This window comes from Diadema antillarum, unplaced genomic scaffold (assembly GCF_040938485.1).
Source record: "Diadema antillarum isolate AM-2024a unplaced genomic scaffold, OU_Dant_1.0 seq00001536_RagTag, whole genome shotgun sequence".
NCBI lineage: Eukaryota > Metazoa > Echinodermata > Echinoidea > Diadematoida > Diadematidae > Diadema > Diadema antillarum.
Window position 1 is genome coordinate 1,342 of NW_027272268.1, and position 18,317 is coordinate 19,658.

Consider the following 18,317-nt stretch of genomic DNA (forward strand, 5'->3'; position numbering starts at 1 on the left):
ACAACATCAAAATGCAAAAAGTTCCTACCGTGGGAGGGGGGACACCCCCTCCCACACCCTCTCCCCCCCCCCCCCCCCCCCCCTCGCTCCGCTCGCAGACTAACCGCCCCCCCCCCCAAGATGAAATAATGTGTAAAATATGAGAAAAGTCGTTTAAGTATAATGGCGCAATTTATACTGGATGAAATGCTCTTTGCCCTGACTTTATAAGATTATGCGCATTGTATACTGCATGAGTGTAGGCCTATACAAAGAAAACACAAAGAAATAGCAAGAGATAATCACTGTATGAAGTCAGAACTAGTAACCGATTAACAACGTTTGGATCCACATTCATGAAGCTGAACACTATACCTGTGTAACCTCATATGTTCGTCTCAGGTGTCGTGATTCAATCGGATCAAAATAATGAATGTTTATTGCTGCAACATCAGAGTGCATGATGACAATCATCTTCCTCTGTGATGGTATTAGCTTGCCGTGTCTGTTTGAATCAAGAGATCCAGACACTGTCATTGTGGTCCAATTGCCAGCAATAGTATATCAAGTACCGTACACAGCGTTGCTAATTTTGTCCGCCACAATGTTGATCTGCATGTCTATAGTCATAACAGAAGTAAATATGAAGTGAAGAAGAATTACTGGTGTACATAAGTTTTCTGTGCATGATATTGACCAAGTAAATTTCTCACATTGGTATACATGATCCGCCTATGAATGTATCCTCTGGTCGTGTCTTAGGGTGGTATTCTGAAATCCTTCACCCTATAGGAAGAAATTTCTTCCTAAGTCAGGATTTTTTCCTTTATAACTACATGTATAAATGGTATTCTGAAAATCTCCCTGAGTTTCTTCCTAAGTCTGTTCCTAAGTTCTTTTTCCCTCAATTTAGGAAGAAACTTAGGAAGATTGTCAGAATACCACCCTTTAATTCTGTCTTTCCTAGACACTTTGTAAGTTTCTGACTTAGGAAGAAACTTATTATTAGGAAGATTTTCAGTTTGATTTCACTGCTAGTACATTGTATAACGCAAAACTCAAGAGGGCGCACAGCCCAACGATAAGACCGAGATAGCGCCTAGCTGTACGTGCACGTAGAAAATGCTGAAATGAAATGATGGCACAGAGGCCTGCCATGCATGCATGCACTTGTACTGAAATACTAGTACATAAACAGCAAACTGCACAGTATCTATATCGACTGCACATACGGTTTTATTAGGTACAATGCAGGCCTACGTATGTCAACACGTACACAGGTACGATGGAAAGGAGATACGTTTATAGATCATGATGATTTTCTACGTAAATAGCATTCGTAGAAAGCCGTAGCTACTAAGACCAGCGAAGCGAAAGTAGCCACATTCTTCTAAACGATTGTGTACTTCTATGAATACAGTTGCGGAGTCAGAAGATATCGTGTGGAGCTTTGGAGGATTGTGGAGAAGGGAGCATGGTTAAGTTTTTGGTGGCCGGTAGCTGATGCCTGATGGATCCATGGATGGGGCTCTGCCGGTAAATCTACGGCCAACGATGGTGGTGTAGCGACTGTTGTGTGGGAAACGGAGCGGCGTCGATTCCATTCATTGAACAAGCGTATTGAAACCACCCAATATGCCAATGTTTTTGCCAATGTCTAACGTTAGGCTCTAACTACGTGGGACATATCTGGACAAGTTGAGTACAGTTTGGGTCAGTTGAACTTGAAGTGCTAGGCTGTTGCTGAAGATATCAACCTCTGAGTCTGACAAAATGGAGAAAATAGAACCAAGAAAAGACAGCCTCTATATCTCTACCTGTCGTGACAAATGAATGATTGACAATGTTGGAATGATAGTTCTCGACCCTACTTACCGTACTTGCCTACCCTAGTTTAATTTTTTTGTTCCAACAGTCCAATTCCAAAGACCAAGCAAGTGAGCAGTGACATTTTAATTAAATTTGATCTGGACATCTAGGTATGTTTAGTTTTTATCTAAACACTTGCACAATCCAGTGATAGGACTAGGACATAGGAGACACCTGCACTGCTGCGCTGTTCTGTTGCTTGCTGATCTAGCTGTGACTGACTGTGTAATTTTTATGCCTGGATGATTTGATAAGTTTCTTCAAGTAAGATGATCACTTTTTAGTTTTGGATGGATAACTCTCTCATGCTGTTGCCATGCCATTAGTATCCAAACAGTCAGTGTCTACAATTCCGCTGCATCTTGCCTGCACTAGATTTAATGAAGGCTAATTCAAAGATCTACCGGTAACAAAAAGATTGGTGTTTATGCTTAACGTTAGTTTAGTGTAGCTGCCCAGCACAGCCATAGCCAATCGGCAAAGGGAAGGGCAGGCATTTATTGATTGTTCCTCCACATTGGACTTCTCACCATAAACAAGAAAGACTTGCTGAATTTGAAATGTTGCAGTCAGCAGGAAGTTCAAGGATGGACCCAGCAGGAGCAGCAGTGGAATTGGTGCGCCGTGACCTTGTCCCATCAGCTGTCGGTTCACAGAAGAGCCATTTGTTGTGAGTATTTAACAACCCCTGTTTATGTAGAATTCAATAGTTTCAGTTCCTTGTTTCACTCCAAGCCTCCGAACGACTTGGTCGTGTGATTATGATCATTTCTACATTGTATAAATCCTTGGACCTCATTTTATTTGACCCAATGAGACAAAAAACTCTAGATCTCCTTATTCTACAACTACAACTTAGTTTCAGTATGTATATGATCGAGGAAAGGGTAATGCTACACGTTGTATCTTACATGTACAATGTATGTTTAACACAAATGGCAGTGAGAGCATCCCGACTCTCTGTGAGAGGGCAGTATTTAAAAAAAAAAAGTATTATTTGAATCATCTGCAGGAGTCAAATCCATCAAAACCCTTACATTTTCTTGGGTAGTACATTGTATCCTGGTGATATTTCCTCTAAAAAAAATTGCTTTATAGAAATGCCTACATTTACATTAGCTTTAAAACAAAAGAAAACTTGAGTTTACGCACATATGCCCATTGATCAGTGTGTTAACAATATTGGCTTTTGTGAAATTTTATGCTACTATTGTGTCAACATTTTCATTTTATGCGGTACTTCGTATTTTACCAGAATGAAAGGAAAAGGTCTCCAATTATAGGCCCTAGCCATTTTCTTTGAAACAGCAGTTTTTAAAACTTCTTTTTTTTCTCTGTAAATTGGAAAATTGTTCAAGGTATCTTCATGGAACATAGTATATACATGTACTGACTGGCAGTGATTATCTAGAGAATGTAGGGTTCATGGGTCAAAGGTCAGGGGTCAAAGGTCAAGTGCAACACTTCAAAATTTTACTATTTCCCTCATGTTCATGCAATGCCAGCAGGATTATTTTTTTTTTTTTTACACTTGGTGTATGCATGTGTAACTGAATTGAAATTCTCTGGAGAGTTTTTTTTTTTTTTTTTTTTGCCTCAAAGGTCAAAAGGTCAAAGATCAAGTGAAAGTGCTGAACTAACTTTTCCTCCATATCTCAGAAGTGGCTCAATTTATCGTGAAATTTACTGCATATTTATGCATATTCTACCTGAAAGTGATTACTAGTATCTTATGAATTTTAGGGTCAAAGGCCAGATGAACATGGTAACAATTTACTATTCAGTACAGAAATTGCACTCTCTCTCCATACCGGTTTTATTTTAGGTTAAATACAGTTCAGGCTGGTCCACAAGGGGTTTGAGAATGTCGCTGCAACATGCTTGAATTCTCGTACAACATCCCTAAAAAAAAACGAGCAACATGCTACGCAATGTCCTTGAGGATTGCAACATGCTCAAAATGAAATGTATTCAAACATATGAAAAACATAATGTAAGCAAAACTTGAGAAACATCAAACCACCTAAAAAAAATTGTGTGCAAAACATGACACAGAGCAGTGAATATAAGCAACACGAGAAATAAGTCATGACATATTGCATATATGCACTCATGATGTGCATTCCACATACAATCCACAATATTCTCTCATTCAGAGCTTGCGACATGCTCAAATTTCAAGTTGTGGATGTTCCTGATACATTGTACTTACAATTCTGTACAGTGTACCAGTATTCCAGTGGTGCCATTAATAGACCAGTCCGCAGATAACTACTAGTATGGTTCAAATGACCTTAAATTTTAAACCAATTGTTAAAGTTGTATCGAACTATCACTTTACAGTATGTAATGCAATATTACATAATTCAAATATGAAGCAGATGAGGGACATTTTTTTTTAGTTATTATTATTTTTTTTAGCAAAGTTGACTTCGTTTGTTAGCTTTGAATCCAGTGTTCATAAGAATGATAGCATTTACATATAAGAACCAAACAAACCCACAAGATGTATCATACAGAACTACAAAATTTATCAAATCCAAAAATTAAAATTAAAAAGCAGGTGCAAAGTGAAATACACCTACATGTATGGATATCACAAAATGACAGGGAATTGCAATGCATTGATGTACATCTGGCCACTTCTGTGTGAGGATGGTCATTGTATGGGAACAGGGAGTCCAGCTAAAGAAGTCTCCACCTTTGTGTATGAATAATGAGCCCTATCCTGACAACCAGGCTTGTGAAGTTCCCTCTTTCCAAAATAAAGGTAGGGAGCCTTGTTCCTTTGTGGGCTAACAATGCAGTCATTTCCAGTTTCCCCTTTGTTGTGAAATTGCACAGCATTGTAAGGTGCTCCCAAGCCCCAATGAGCACTGTCACCATCCACCACACTGCATCAGAACCCATAATACTGTGTACATGTAGTATCTATCCTACAACGTTCAGATGTGTATGTAAAGACTTCATGTAGGATTTGTTGTGGTTTTGACAGTGCTGTTGATCTGGCTCCAGTCATGATTTGTGATTGATATCAACCCAGTGTCTTTTAATTCTGTAACTGTCCATCATTTGATTGAAATGAAAATATAAGCATCAAGTGACACGTATAAAACTTAAAGGCATACAATGTAATTTACCATTTGCAGATGAAACAAAACCCCAGCATCGGTGCTTCAAAATAGTTCTAAAATGTGAGTTAGGGATGGAAACAACCAATGTAGAAATTTGAACCATTACATTGTACAGATGTACCCGTAATCAATGTTAAGTATCTTCCAGACTAGACTGTCTACAGTTATACTGTCACTGTAGTTTAATGAGAAAAATAGTGATATCTCCTTATATTTTAGGCTTTATTGTAAAAATTTTATACAGTAGGATGTTTTGTGATACAATTGACCTACACATATAATGTATTAAAAGTGATATCTTGAGCATTTTTTAAATCACTGCTCCCAAAGGTAAACATGACCTTTAAGTGAAAACATACAGTACGTACATGTAGTTCTCGTGTGCTTTCGGAATTGTCCACTTTTCCTCTAATCTGTACACTTTAAACCAGTGTGTGAAAATACCATTGGGTAATGACGAAAATGTGAAATATTCACCAAAAAGGCTTATTGGAAGTACATTGTACTACAGTTTCTTGGCTTACCTGATTATGGTTGCTACGAAATGTTTTACATTAAAAAACATTGATTACAAACAAACTTTCATGGCGTGTACATGTACAATGCGTAGGCCTACATGTAAGTATACATACAGGCTGTTGTTTGTAATTTTATTGTTTTCATTTTCACAAGGATACTTCCCCTTGTGTCCATGTAACTGTGCATGTATACACTGTATACCAGCATTTTGAAAATCTGAAACCACTTTGGATTTGTAGGCAGGAGCTTCATACACAGTACAGTGTACAAGTGTAGGTTGTGTTTTTCAGACCATGGGTGTGAGAAAAACATACATACATGTACAAGTACGTTCATGCTACAAGAGTGTACACTGTACATGTACCGGTATTTGCAAATGAGGAGGCACTATTACAACTATCTTGTTTGCCATTTTTTGAGAACATAATTGCAGCAAAATTGGACATCTTCAATCCAGATACAGTATTCCTTATTTAGGTCATCAGTTGGAGTATTCTATTGCATCTGTCTCAAGAGTCAGGGACTTTATAAATTTGGTGCTAAATCTTAGCTGATGATGATACAGACATTTTAAGGATAACAGCGTATGGGAATTCACAAATTGTTCATATACACTGTACTGTACCTTTCTCTAACAGAAGGAGAGTGCTGCTGGCAAAGTGGGCTGTGATGTATGTAATAAGTTCAAAGGTATTTTGGACTTGATTCTCAGCATGGTCTGGCTTTCATATTAGCACTTCCACCCACTCTATGAAATCACATGACCCAGAATGACCCCAATATTCACCAAGGTCACCTGACCAAGGGAATCTTCATCATTGTAGAGTTGTAGAGTCACAGATGGAAGAAACATGAAAATTGATCTCCAAGATTTATATTGACAGATGGTAGAACTCCTGTCTTTGGCTACAGCTGCTGTTGCATGCAACTGAACCTGATGAAAAAGATATAAATAATTATGCTCTAGACTACAATGTACACTGTATGTGCAAGTGGAAGAAAATTGATATGAAAATTGTGTACTCATAGTACCGGTAACCAAATTCTTTTTTTTTTTTCCCCTCAGCTTTCAAAATGATTACTTGTATTACTGTACAACTTGTCTGCTTTTGTATTTCTTTTCATTTAGCCTTCTTTAGTGTATGGTAGGTACACGTAGTACAGGCAACAGTAAGGAAGGAGGATTTTTAGCATTGAGTTGAAAGGAATTCTAGTAGATATCCGAAAAATTCTTTATTCTATGTACAGCTGTTGAGAATACTGGTGCTACAGAGGATTTTTAAAGGAAAAATCATGGCATAAGAGTGAATTCCTTTGTACATTGTAAGTTCCAATGTTGTCCACAACATGCACACAGTATATTTTAGCTTGTATGATCCTTTACAGGTACATGTACCTCATACAATTTGTGCAATGTAGATCTATAATTTTTAAGAACACAGTTATACAAGTGTACATGTATGTAGCAGTCATAACATTGGTCTTTGAATTTGATTTAAACATTGGTCTTTGAATTTGATTTACACATACATGGTACAGTGTACAAATTCAATGGAGAGAATTTCTGTCAGTGCAACATTTTTGACATAAATGTACAAGCATGTACCAGTGTTTGCTGTGCAGTAATATGAAATTTATGTCAGCTACAGTTAAAGGCACATGGTCCCAGTGGTTTAGTCAAATGCGTATGCGGGGCGCACGGCACAAGTTTCCTATAGAGACCTACGCTATCGACTTCTGTCTAGTGCTTACGCTTTGGCCCATTTCTCCGAGTCCGAAGAAGTCCGATCCACTGTAGTCAGTGGTCCGATCACAGTTCGGCTCATGATTCGGCTGAGGGGGATGGCAGCTTTAGCAAACTTCTTTTGTGATGTCGTACCTTGCACATAAGCACGCTTCCTGGCATCACTACAGACTGCGTGACGCGCAGAGAAGACAACGTACAATGTTACCTAGCAACACCTACGCGCTTTACTCTTGATGACAGCTCAACTTCGGCAATCTTCGTATCATGCTAACGGTGATCGGCAGTATCATCCAACAGCGCCCTCTAACCCACAGGGACTATGCGCCTTTAAATGTGATAGATATGCATGTTATAGATTCAATGTTCACAGTGTGATGCACATTGTGGACCAATGTTCAGATTTACAGATGAACACAGTGTATTAACAAACTAAAAAAATTGAGAAAGAAAAATGTGTAATGAAATTTGTACTCATACAACTGCACAGAACTTTCTCTTCATTTTAGTCCTTGATCAGTGGCAAGTTGAAGCTTTACAAGATGAGAAATAATGAAACAGAGACTCCAACCCCCAAGCACCTTCTGATCTGGAGATTCTCCCGCCTGAAACCCCTAGCAAACGGGAGACTCCAACTTGATGTGCGCACGAGCGTAAAGTTCCTTGCGGTCAAGGGTTCTAGATGCTCTCTCGCGCTACACTGTATCTAAGGCTTATTTTTCAACATACAATGAAATTAAAAAAGAAATCATTTCAAGCGGGAGAACGGGAGATTCTGCAAAAATGGGCTTTCGGCGGGAGATCTCCCGTCAAAAGCGGGAGAGTTGGAGTCTCTGATGAAAGTTATTGGGTTGTAATGAATCTTACAGTGTATACCTATTGTATTGTTTTCATACAACTTTGTAGGAACAGAAAAATCAATAGATGGGTATAAAAGCTTTGAAGAAAGGCCTGAAATGAAAATCTCTACCAGTCTCAGTGACATATGGCATGAAAATTTGCCTTGCAAATGAGCATGACTGCCTTTGTTGGCTTTGCTTCTTTGCATAGATGAAACTTTTGTTATTGTTGCTGTATAGTAATTCCTTTTGGTTCAGCGGGTAACAGGAATGTGAAAGTGTCTTTCACTGTAGTTCAGCATGCCATCTGTTTAGAACTATTGTGATGAGAGCTGTTTGCCCTGTCTGCATACACAATGCTTGAAGTTGCATAATGCAATCACTTTAGTGCCAAAAGGCATACTTGTGTAGAATGCTGACAGAAATAGTCGTGCTACTTTAGCAAGAGTTGACAAGATGCTGGTGAAGAGAAGTATGATTGTAAAAGCATGTCACTTTCATCATTGTTGTTGTAATGTCTATATTTTTTCTCTCTGTCAGTCAGTGATCTCTTCAGTCGGGTTGTTTTAATGATATTATGACTGTGAGGACTGTCAGTAAGTTAGTGCCCTTTCCATGTTCATTCATTGTGGCTTCATATATCTTATTGTTGTTATCAGAACAGTTTGCAATTATGCAGTTTTCCTTATTGCTCTTACAGTATAAATGTATACCTGAGCTACGATATGGAAGGTATGCATTGTATTTGTCCATTATTCTGTCCAGGTGTGGGGATTGACCTGACCCCACACAGACTTCCTTCTCCAGTCTTTTCCCTCCTATTAAAGGTGGTGACTCACTGAGTCACCTCTTAAAGACCTGTCATGCACTAAAATGTATGCACACTGCACCATCAAACTGACTCATGAATACTACACACTCCCTGCCATGGGTATGCCCCTCGGCATAAGCCCAATTGACTACCGGTAAGTGTCAAAATACATCAATTTACTCTTCAGCCTCTCATTGGTCGCAAATTGACGACTGCAATCTCCCATTCCTACACAGTCTACATGTTGTATCTCTCCCTGACGTCTTAGAATGTATAACTATGCCTGTATGCATTGTATGATAAAATTCTTGCATGCTCACAGAGTATGGTAAACACACATGGACTTTTTTTCTTCCCTGAATGTGAAAAGTACCCAAAGTTGGGGTTGTGCCTTTTACACCAAGGTGACTGTAGAACCAGTATTCAAATGCACACTTTTACAATTAATGGATATCTTGATGGCACACATGCAATTTTAAGAAAAGTCCATGATGACATAGAACACATAAATGATAAGCATGACAATTTTCCAACGTACACGTTGTACGTGTACAAATTGTACATGGACTAACGGAAAAATAAGCATACTGTACCCTTTGATTTTTGTTTCTCGTGCCTAGAAAGTAAAAGAACAGATTAGTAAAAATTGAAGTTGATTCATTTTATAGAAATCATGATTTAGAAAGTGACTGCTTTGTCATCATTACACTCATTTACATGTTTTGTGAGTGGACATGGCAGATGTTTACCCTAAAACATCTGCATTAGAGGTGACTAGTCACCACACTTACAAGGTGCAATATGTAAATTCTCCCCAATATAATTCTTCATTAAAATCCGAGTGCTATAATGACATGGCCGTCACATTCTTCTCTCTTTATCCATGAAAACACACTACCTGAGGCTGTATGTTATGTGTAATGATTTAACACTGCTGAATAGTGATATGAAATGGGTGATACATACAGTTTTGTATGTGCTGAAAAGGTGTCTAGACTTGAATACTGCATACTGCATTAATGTGTAGGATACAGGCAAGTCTCCAAGCCTAATGTACTGGTAGATTATACACAGAATGTACACAACTGTACATGCTTATGTACACATAGTATGCTATGAGAATAATGAGGCAAAAATTAGGTCAGTTATCAATGGTTAAAACCATCACAATGGCCAGAAATAGTGTGATGAATAGGAGGTTAATTAGTCTTTAAGTATTGACTGTTATTGATTTGGACGTAGAGCAAGTTCTAGTCTTCATTCATGCTGTGCTAATTAAGACTTGCTGTCATGTTCATTAAGTCTACTACATGTATCATTGCACCTATACCTCTTTTCTGTTCAAGATATTATACAGGACCCCAGAGAATTGTTATAATGACCAAACCAGCAATTCAGTACTGTATACGCCAAAAATTTCGCAAGATTTGTATTTTCGCGAATTTCGCGAGTCAGATGCTATTCGCGAAATTAAAGACACAAGAAAATATTGACTCTGATCCCAATGTGTATGTGACGTATGCGTGTACATTTCTCCGGTCAGTACAAGACTCCACAATCGCGAATTTAACCACTCACGAAATCGTCGGGAATTCCCTATTCGCGAAAATTTAGACTCGCAAAATATATGGCGTATACAGTATGCACTGTGTATGATTGTACATTGTGTACCATGGTACAGTATATACAATGTACGTGTATTATATGCATTGGATTTCATGACACTTACCCATCAAAGTTGTTGGAAGTTTCATCTTATTGCTTCATCTTAGAAGAAAGTTGGTTTCAGCAGCTATGAAGCCATATTGATCAGTGAAATAGAAGCTAATGGCTCATTGTAAAATGAGGTACAAATACACTGCACATATTGTATCAGTCAAATGTCAAGAAAAGTCTGACCTTATTATCGTCAGTATGTCAGCAAATGTGGTGCTCTGTGATGTCTAAAAATAACTATTATGGTCATGTTTATCCTATGACCAGTGTAGCCATGAAGAAAATAAAATTCCTTTGCCCCGACTTTACATTGTACATACACAATTGTATGTACACTGTATAGCAAATTCTGTATTCTAAAACGTAATGCCTTTACACACAGTGCTTCTTCTAAAACAGATTTAATTCAATTTTTTTTTTTCAAGTTTGTGAACTATCCAGTGTACAATTGTACGTTTGTATATCTATTCCATCATTTTGTGTCCTAAACAAAAGTGATGACTTCGCAAGAAATATTTTACATGACATGTAGTCTCATGACCAAGACAGCTATTCTGAATTGTTCAGAGATGTACACCATGTACCTGATGGCAGCTGATGTAAAAACATTCAAACAGTCTCAAATTCTTTCTTTGTTAATACCATATGATTTGCCTGCTAAGTGTTTCCCTTCATTCAAAATATTCCTCTTCAGAGGATTATGTTTTCCTGCTAGTTATACTAGTTCACACACTGGAATGTCAGCTCTACCATACAATGTAGCTCTGAACATGTGCCTCTGTGCAAGTTTGATATCCTACACACAACACCCACACAGACTACAACACTTTGCCATCTTGAGTAGACATAAAATTTGTGCACGTTGCTATGAGCATTTTCCCCCTGCGGTATGTAGCAGCTGAAAATGCAATTTATGTTATCACAGACAATGGTGCTTCAATAAATCATACTTTGGGTTGTTGTTTAATTTTGTTTTTCTCCATTTTTGGCTGCTGCACCATCGCCTGATGTACTGGTGGGAGTACATCTACAGTGCAACTGAAAATTGTTAACTCATAGAAGGTTTATTTAGTATCTTGCTTTGATTTAATGATAAATCCCTCCAAGTAAGTGCGTGCATAAATGATGTTCAAAATGGCATTCATGGCCTTCATGTATTTAAATGCTTTATTTCTGCAGAGGGTTATATAATACATTTGTATTAATGTTTGTTTTCTATGTGGTTGACAATGTACTTGAGAGCTAAACATAAATTAATATTTCTTTACGAATTATGAAAAATGAGGGGAACATTTGCGATGTGTAGTATGTTAACAATGCTTGCAAGAACCAATGATGTAATTTCTATCATATAATTAATGATGTAAAGTATGTGAGTATTTACTGTTAAACTGTGCTTGTTGACCATTTGGTTCTAGCTCCTTGATGTGCTATCCTGATTTATATCACTTCATTTAGTGGGATATCAGTTGATTTAGCCAAAAAAAATATATTAAAAGAATATAAAAAATAAAGCATATGAATTTGTCGAGATTTTACCTATGATCAAAACAGAAAGTGGTATTTGTTTTATCCCCACGTACAATAACCTAGGGGGCACAACAAACAGAGCAACCACTGTTTTCAATTATGACTAATCCCCAGTGATCATACTGAAGTTGATATTTATTCCTCAGACAAGTCAATTTAATGATGATGATGTGAAACTGGTATAGTTGCAATTCTCTCTAGTTCTACTGGGTGGAGTACACTGTAGGTCTAAGATGTCAACCTCCCTAGGAGCCATGGTTATTTGCTGTAAGGCTGCCCTCGAGGGGGTGCTTCGTACCACCCGCCCCTTGATCTCCATGTCAAGATTGTCTGTATTCATTCTCTCAGCAAGTAGCGTTCTTTTAGCACAGTGCATTGCCTGCCTGAATGAATAGAAACTGACTTGTCGTAAAGTCGGCCAGTGATGATATAAATCATTTCTCCAGAAACACTGTACATGTATGTGAATGGCTGGCAGACTTCAATTTCATGCCAAATGATTAATTTTTATCACACCTACATCATTCATGAATCAGGCACCCCGACTAATGCCAAGTGTGCACTCAGATTGGATTGTAGGTACACAGTGTGTTTTATTTCTTTCAGCACCTCAGATTAGTTGCACTTGTGTAACTGTCTCAGGACCTTTTATAGTTTACCACATGCAGTAATATATCATCAATCATTAATGGTAGCAGTGATGATCTTGATTTTGATTGAATCGGTTTGTATTTTGTAGAAAGATTTTGTCAGTTATGAGTCATGCTAAAACAAAGAATGATGGAGCATAGTTTCATATTTCTTGTTTTTTTTTTATGCAAACCCATCTCAAGTGTATGAATGTAGACAGAGATGTCTCTTATTTGCACATCACAGCATGGTGCCACATTAGCAGTCAATTCCTGTTAGCCGCCATACATGTGGAATATCAGTGCATAGCCCAATGCTATTGAGATGCGAGCTGTCCAACGGAGTGTGTGCAATAAAGCTGAGCTGTGTCAATATGCATGTGTGATGCGTGCAGCAGAATGCAGCTCTAGTCGAAATGTCACAGTTCTGTCTATGCTACAGTGGGTCACTGTGAGTGTGACGGGGGACCAAGGGACTTGGAGTGCAAGAGGAATGTGTAGCTTGTGGGTGTTGCAGGATGCAATCGGTTAATATGGTATTACTTAGGGGAGATGGGCTGTACCAGTACAGCACAGCTGCATGAAAATTATGGGTTTTTTTAATGTTGTGAAGCTCTGTATTCATATTTCATATCTCACAAATTGGGAAATGAAATATGCATCATGAAACATGTGACTACCAACGGTATGCATTTCTTCCAAGTGACTGAGTTATTCCGAAACCATTTACCGGTATGATTATAAGCAATGGCGTTTGCTACTTTGAGTGAAAAATTGCACTTTCAGAAGAAGATGCTCCTGTATGTTGAATGCAGTTTAATATTCCGTACTTGCTAAGTTACAATTATTACAAGGCACCCACATATAGACGAACATTTGTCATTTGACAGTCTGCATATTTGCTGGCTGAAAGTGAAGTTTACTAGTTTTGAAATAAGAAATTAGTGAAATAATTGTTTAAAGCCACATGTGTTTCTTCTTTGTGTTGATCAGTTCTCCTTATCCCATATACCTGTAAACAGCGGCAGTGCTACAGAATTTCTGTAACGATGCTGTGCTGTTAGTGCGAGCTCTACATCCTGTATTTGATTGTACTTGAAAACATGGTGCACTACATCCTGTATCTCTATCCCTATTTTCTCAGCAATTTTTTTACATGAATGTATTGGGAAAAGAAATATGACATTTATGAAGTAATATAGTGCTCTGATGATGCATTTGTGTTGTAAACTGACAATGTTTTGGTCATGATAAAAAGAGAAAAAAAATTAAATGTAATTACTGCATATATACTGATACAGTATGCTCTGCCAATGGCTGCTGCACAGTACATTGTAACTCTGCATTACTGGAAATTCGCAAGTCGACTCATAATTGTGACCCCACTTGACCTCGACGTGTTGTGCGTAAGTGCGTTGGAACACCTCATTCACTAGCATGCAGCTTACAGTCCGTGTATAGACCAGACTGCTTGTGACAAAATGTTTACGTTTATTTGCAATACATTACAATTTGTAAAAGGAGAATTTTGTTTGAGATGAGGATGAATGGAAAAAGTTACACAACCTTTGTATTAGTCAATGATATCTGAATGCTTTGAATAGGAATGGTTTTTATGTATTTGGAAGCCTATATTAAGAAACAAATTAAATCTTTTGAAAGCTAGGGTTTGTTAGACTTTCTTTTATTGTGTTTCTTATTTTCTTGCCCAAAGAGGATATGACAACCTGTTTTATTAGGCAATTGTGTACAATGTACAATGTATGTAGAGTTTGGTTTTATAATGAGATGCAACGCTTTTGTATATGTGTAGTAATTTAAGATGTTGTACAGTCACTGAGTGTAGTTATGAGTATTGAGATATGGTGTATTAACGGCAGTTGTTGTATGATAGCATTACATAAAAGCACTCTACATTGATTCTTACAATCAATATATCATGTTACAGTGTAATTATTTAAGAAGGATAAGCAAGGACAAGGTGCCATGAGCAATAAGAGAATCAAATTAATGAGTGCTGGTTAATTTGATTGCCTGGTACTAGTGGTAAACTGTTGTAGCTGTCTGAAGGATCATGTGGAACAAATCTTGTAATCATACACTGCTTATACAGTACATCAGTCTGAGTATGTGATCTGTATAGGATGTATCATGTTGATTGACATGGTATTTTAATTGGAGTACAAACTATGTACTAACTTTGCATGGACTGTCATTGCTAGTCTGCTGACATTGATGCAGCCTTCCATTTGGAATCTTGTTACGGGGTGATATACACTTGTATGCGATGCGACATGTACAACTTTATATTAGAATGACTACTGCTCAGGGGTATTGCCCTCATTCTCATACATCTTTGATGAGGTCTTGAAATTTACATCAGGTCAGTTCCAGCTAGTTTGGAGAAGCCATTTATCCTGGGAATGTGGTTTGCTCTGATGAGTAGTGTTGACATTGCCTGTGATTTTGTCATGCAAAGAGAGCACTTGGGGTGTTTACATTTGGTTTTGTACAAGTGTGTAGATTAAGTGCCACTTTCATTCTAAAACGACAGTTTCTTGTTATCATGAAATGTACTAATGTAGATCACCATGATGCCAGAGAATCCAATGCCAGCCATAACACTTCCTTGTTGCTATAACAATGAAGCTCATCTTGTCAGTGCACGGTATACAAAGCCACATGCCTGGGGCAGCTAAAACTCACTGCTGAGCAGGGAATACTGTTTATGGGCAATTGCCTGTTAAAAATGCATGGGGTCCTTCTCTGAATGTTCATTCCTGCAGGTGGAAGGACTTAATTTTGTCATACTCTGGTACAAATCTTATTAATGGTCTTCTTGAAACTTGCCTGACACAGCAGTGATGATATGTACTGCATTCTATGTGCATCTTTGCTATACCTTTCAGGTTTCTTAGACTAATTTTGATCATGTGACATACGTAGATCCGTTACATTTTACTGACTGAATAGATTTCAACAAAGTCTATCATAAGTACAATGTAGAACTTTTTGCACAGTGAAGCTATAACCAGTTATAAGTTTGAATTGAATAAGAATTCGTACTTCAAGCTAAATACAAAACTGTAGATAAAACTCATTTTCATATTACAGTGTATGTGTAACAGACAATCCTAACTTTGTTTGCTCTGAGTAGGGTTTGAAGACTTCTTGCTGTGATTATGTAATCAATTACTTAAAATGGACTTTGCTGTCATAACAGCAAGATCTGTAAAAAAAAACAAAAAAACTCAAGGTATTTGACTTCAGAAATACTGTGATAATGGAGAATCTTCTGATGATACTATCCAATGTGCAGTAACTGTCACATCGTGCAAAATCTTCATGAAACGTGAGGTACAACTGTATTGTAAAAGCTGCACAGATTTTTGCGAATGAGGTCACAGGCATTCTGGCAAGATGTCGTTTTTGAGATTTATCGAGAGTGCACTAATGTCTGTCCTTTCGTGTGTTGTTAAATTTGCACCCCAGCAGTGATTCATAAAATTCGTGAAAATAACAGCTCTTACAGTATTACTATTATGCTCTGTATTTGGGAAATGCAACTCATTCTGATCTCTAAAGCATCAGACTATTCAGAGAGGCATGAAATGCGGCAAAAATCTACAGTTTTGACTATCTACCTTTGTGAAGCATGATGCAACCGTCACAAGTATCTGTTTACCTGAATATGGGCTGACATGAAACATTTACCTAATTCCTAAGTCAGAAAATGGGAAGCATAATTTCCGTCATGCACAGTCCTCCACCCTAAATCTTGCATTCCTGGCCTCAGGGCGCAGCTAAAATGAAGGCATTTACATATCTTATGAAGATGCCCTTGTGATGTACAGACTTCAGCACAGCTACAATCATGCACACACACACACACCATGCCAATGTTTATGAATATCAGCTGAACACATCTTTGCTCCCTCTTGTGTTTGCCGAGGGTGAGGTTTGAACACCTGCTTCTTGCACTGAAAGGCCTGTCTTGTGTCTCTGTCACAGTTGACTCTGAAAGGAAACTGTCACTCCCAGCTTCTGCACGCTGGCTTGCCATGGGTGCCAATGTTCAAGCCAGACATGCTCTGCATTCATAGAGTGAAGGGCATGTATTTTCGTCGTTTAGTCTTGTGCTTCATCAAAGACTTGTGTGTCTACCAACTGCTTTGAATGAGGAAATGATTGCATACACATCTTCTATGAAAGTATCAGAGTTTGTGTGCATTTAATCATTCTTCTTCTGCTGTAGTTATACACATTATAACAGATGATGTAGTAAAACAAGTGTTTTATCATCTATTATAAACCTTGGTATGTTTCTTTCCCAGGAACAAAAAAAGAGTATGATAGTGTCCTCAGTGCACATTGTTTATTGAACTACTGTACTACATGTGCACTGTACACTGTAAGTGCACATGCACACCTTACTTACGCTTGTAACTTTCTTGATTAACATAAAAAAGATAGTATTTAGGTTTCTCAAAAGACACTGTCTTTGTCTGAGGCAGTCAGCCAAGTTGCCAATGAATGTCTCTGGTTTAAAGAAGGAGAACTATGTTGACTCAAAGTGTGCGACCAGCATCGAGTAAAATCAGTAGCATCATAACAATTCTGTTTTTACCCTGGATGGAGACAAAAGGTACAATATACGTGGTTTAATTTGTGGTATTTTTATCTGTGCAAACTTTGTGAGTTGACTGATATTCGCAAAATTTACAACTCACGAAAGCATAGCCTGTATATCCCCAATATACATTTACATACTCTTCCCCTGAAAAGGGATAATAATTATTTATACCTTTTCATAAAAAAAGGATATTAAGCTGTAAGATTTTGTCATAGTAAATATGTACAGGATAAAACAGTAGCTGACATAATGTACATAGAAATGAATGCGTGTGACTCGGATAAGATTGAGAGTGTGGAAAGGAACAGCAATAGGCCACTGACCTTTTGAGGTCCAACGCCATAGACATAATAAGAGTGATGTGTCATTGAAAATACAATATAAATCAGTTATTAATTAAGTAAACATAAAGTATAATTAGCAGCAGGCACAACATACAATCATAGGGAGAACATGGACTTTCAGGGGACAAAATAAAACAAAACAATTTACAAAAAGAGACATATGTAACAGAACAATCTAAGACTACACATTTATGGAATAGTGTGAAATCAGCTGTAACCATATTTTCTCCCAAATGATACATGTGATGGGCTTTGTTTTAAATCTGTACTTATATTGTTCCACATTTTTGGACCCAAAAATCTTATGCTAATTTTGATGCGAGTATATTCAACTTCTTAAAAAGGAGAATCAGTAAGTTTTAAAAGATATGAATTTGCTATAGCAAGGATTGCACACTTCTTAAAAATGTATGCTTTATTCAATAAATAGAGTGCATATTTCCCCCAGCAGAAATACATTATGAATGGTAAAATCATAGTATATAAATTCTCTGAATTACAGTGGTAAAAACTCCTAAGTTATTTCAGAATACTGATAATTTTAGATATAATTTGCCAGACATACACAGT

General features: G+C 37.6%; 1 protein-coding gene across 1 annotated transcript in view; it reads left to right on the plus strand.

Moving 5' to 3' along the window:
* Positions 1–1,261: 1,261 nt before the first annotated feature.
* LOC139710485 (E3 ubiquitin-protein ligase pellino homolog 1-like) overlaps positions 1,262–18,317 on the plus strand; it is a 66,118-nt gene continuing 49,062 nt past the window's right edge. The window contains exon 1 of the mRNA XM_071622400.1: positions 1,262–2,518. Coding sequence (XP_071478501.1) covers positions 2,409–2,518 — 110 coding nt within the window. The 5' untranslated portion in view covers positions 1,262–2,408. The remainder of the gene's footprint in view (positions 2,519–18,317) is intronic.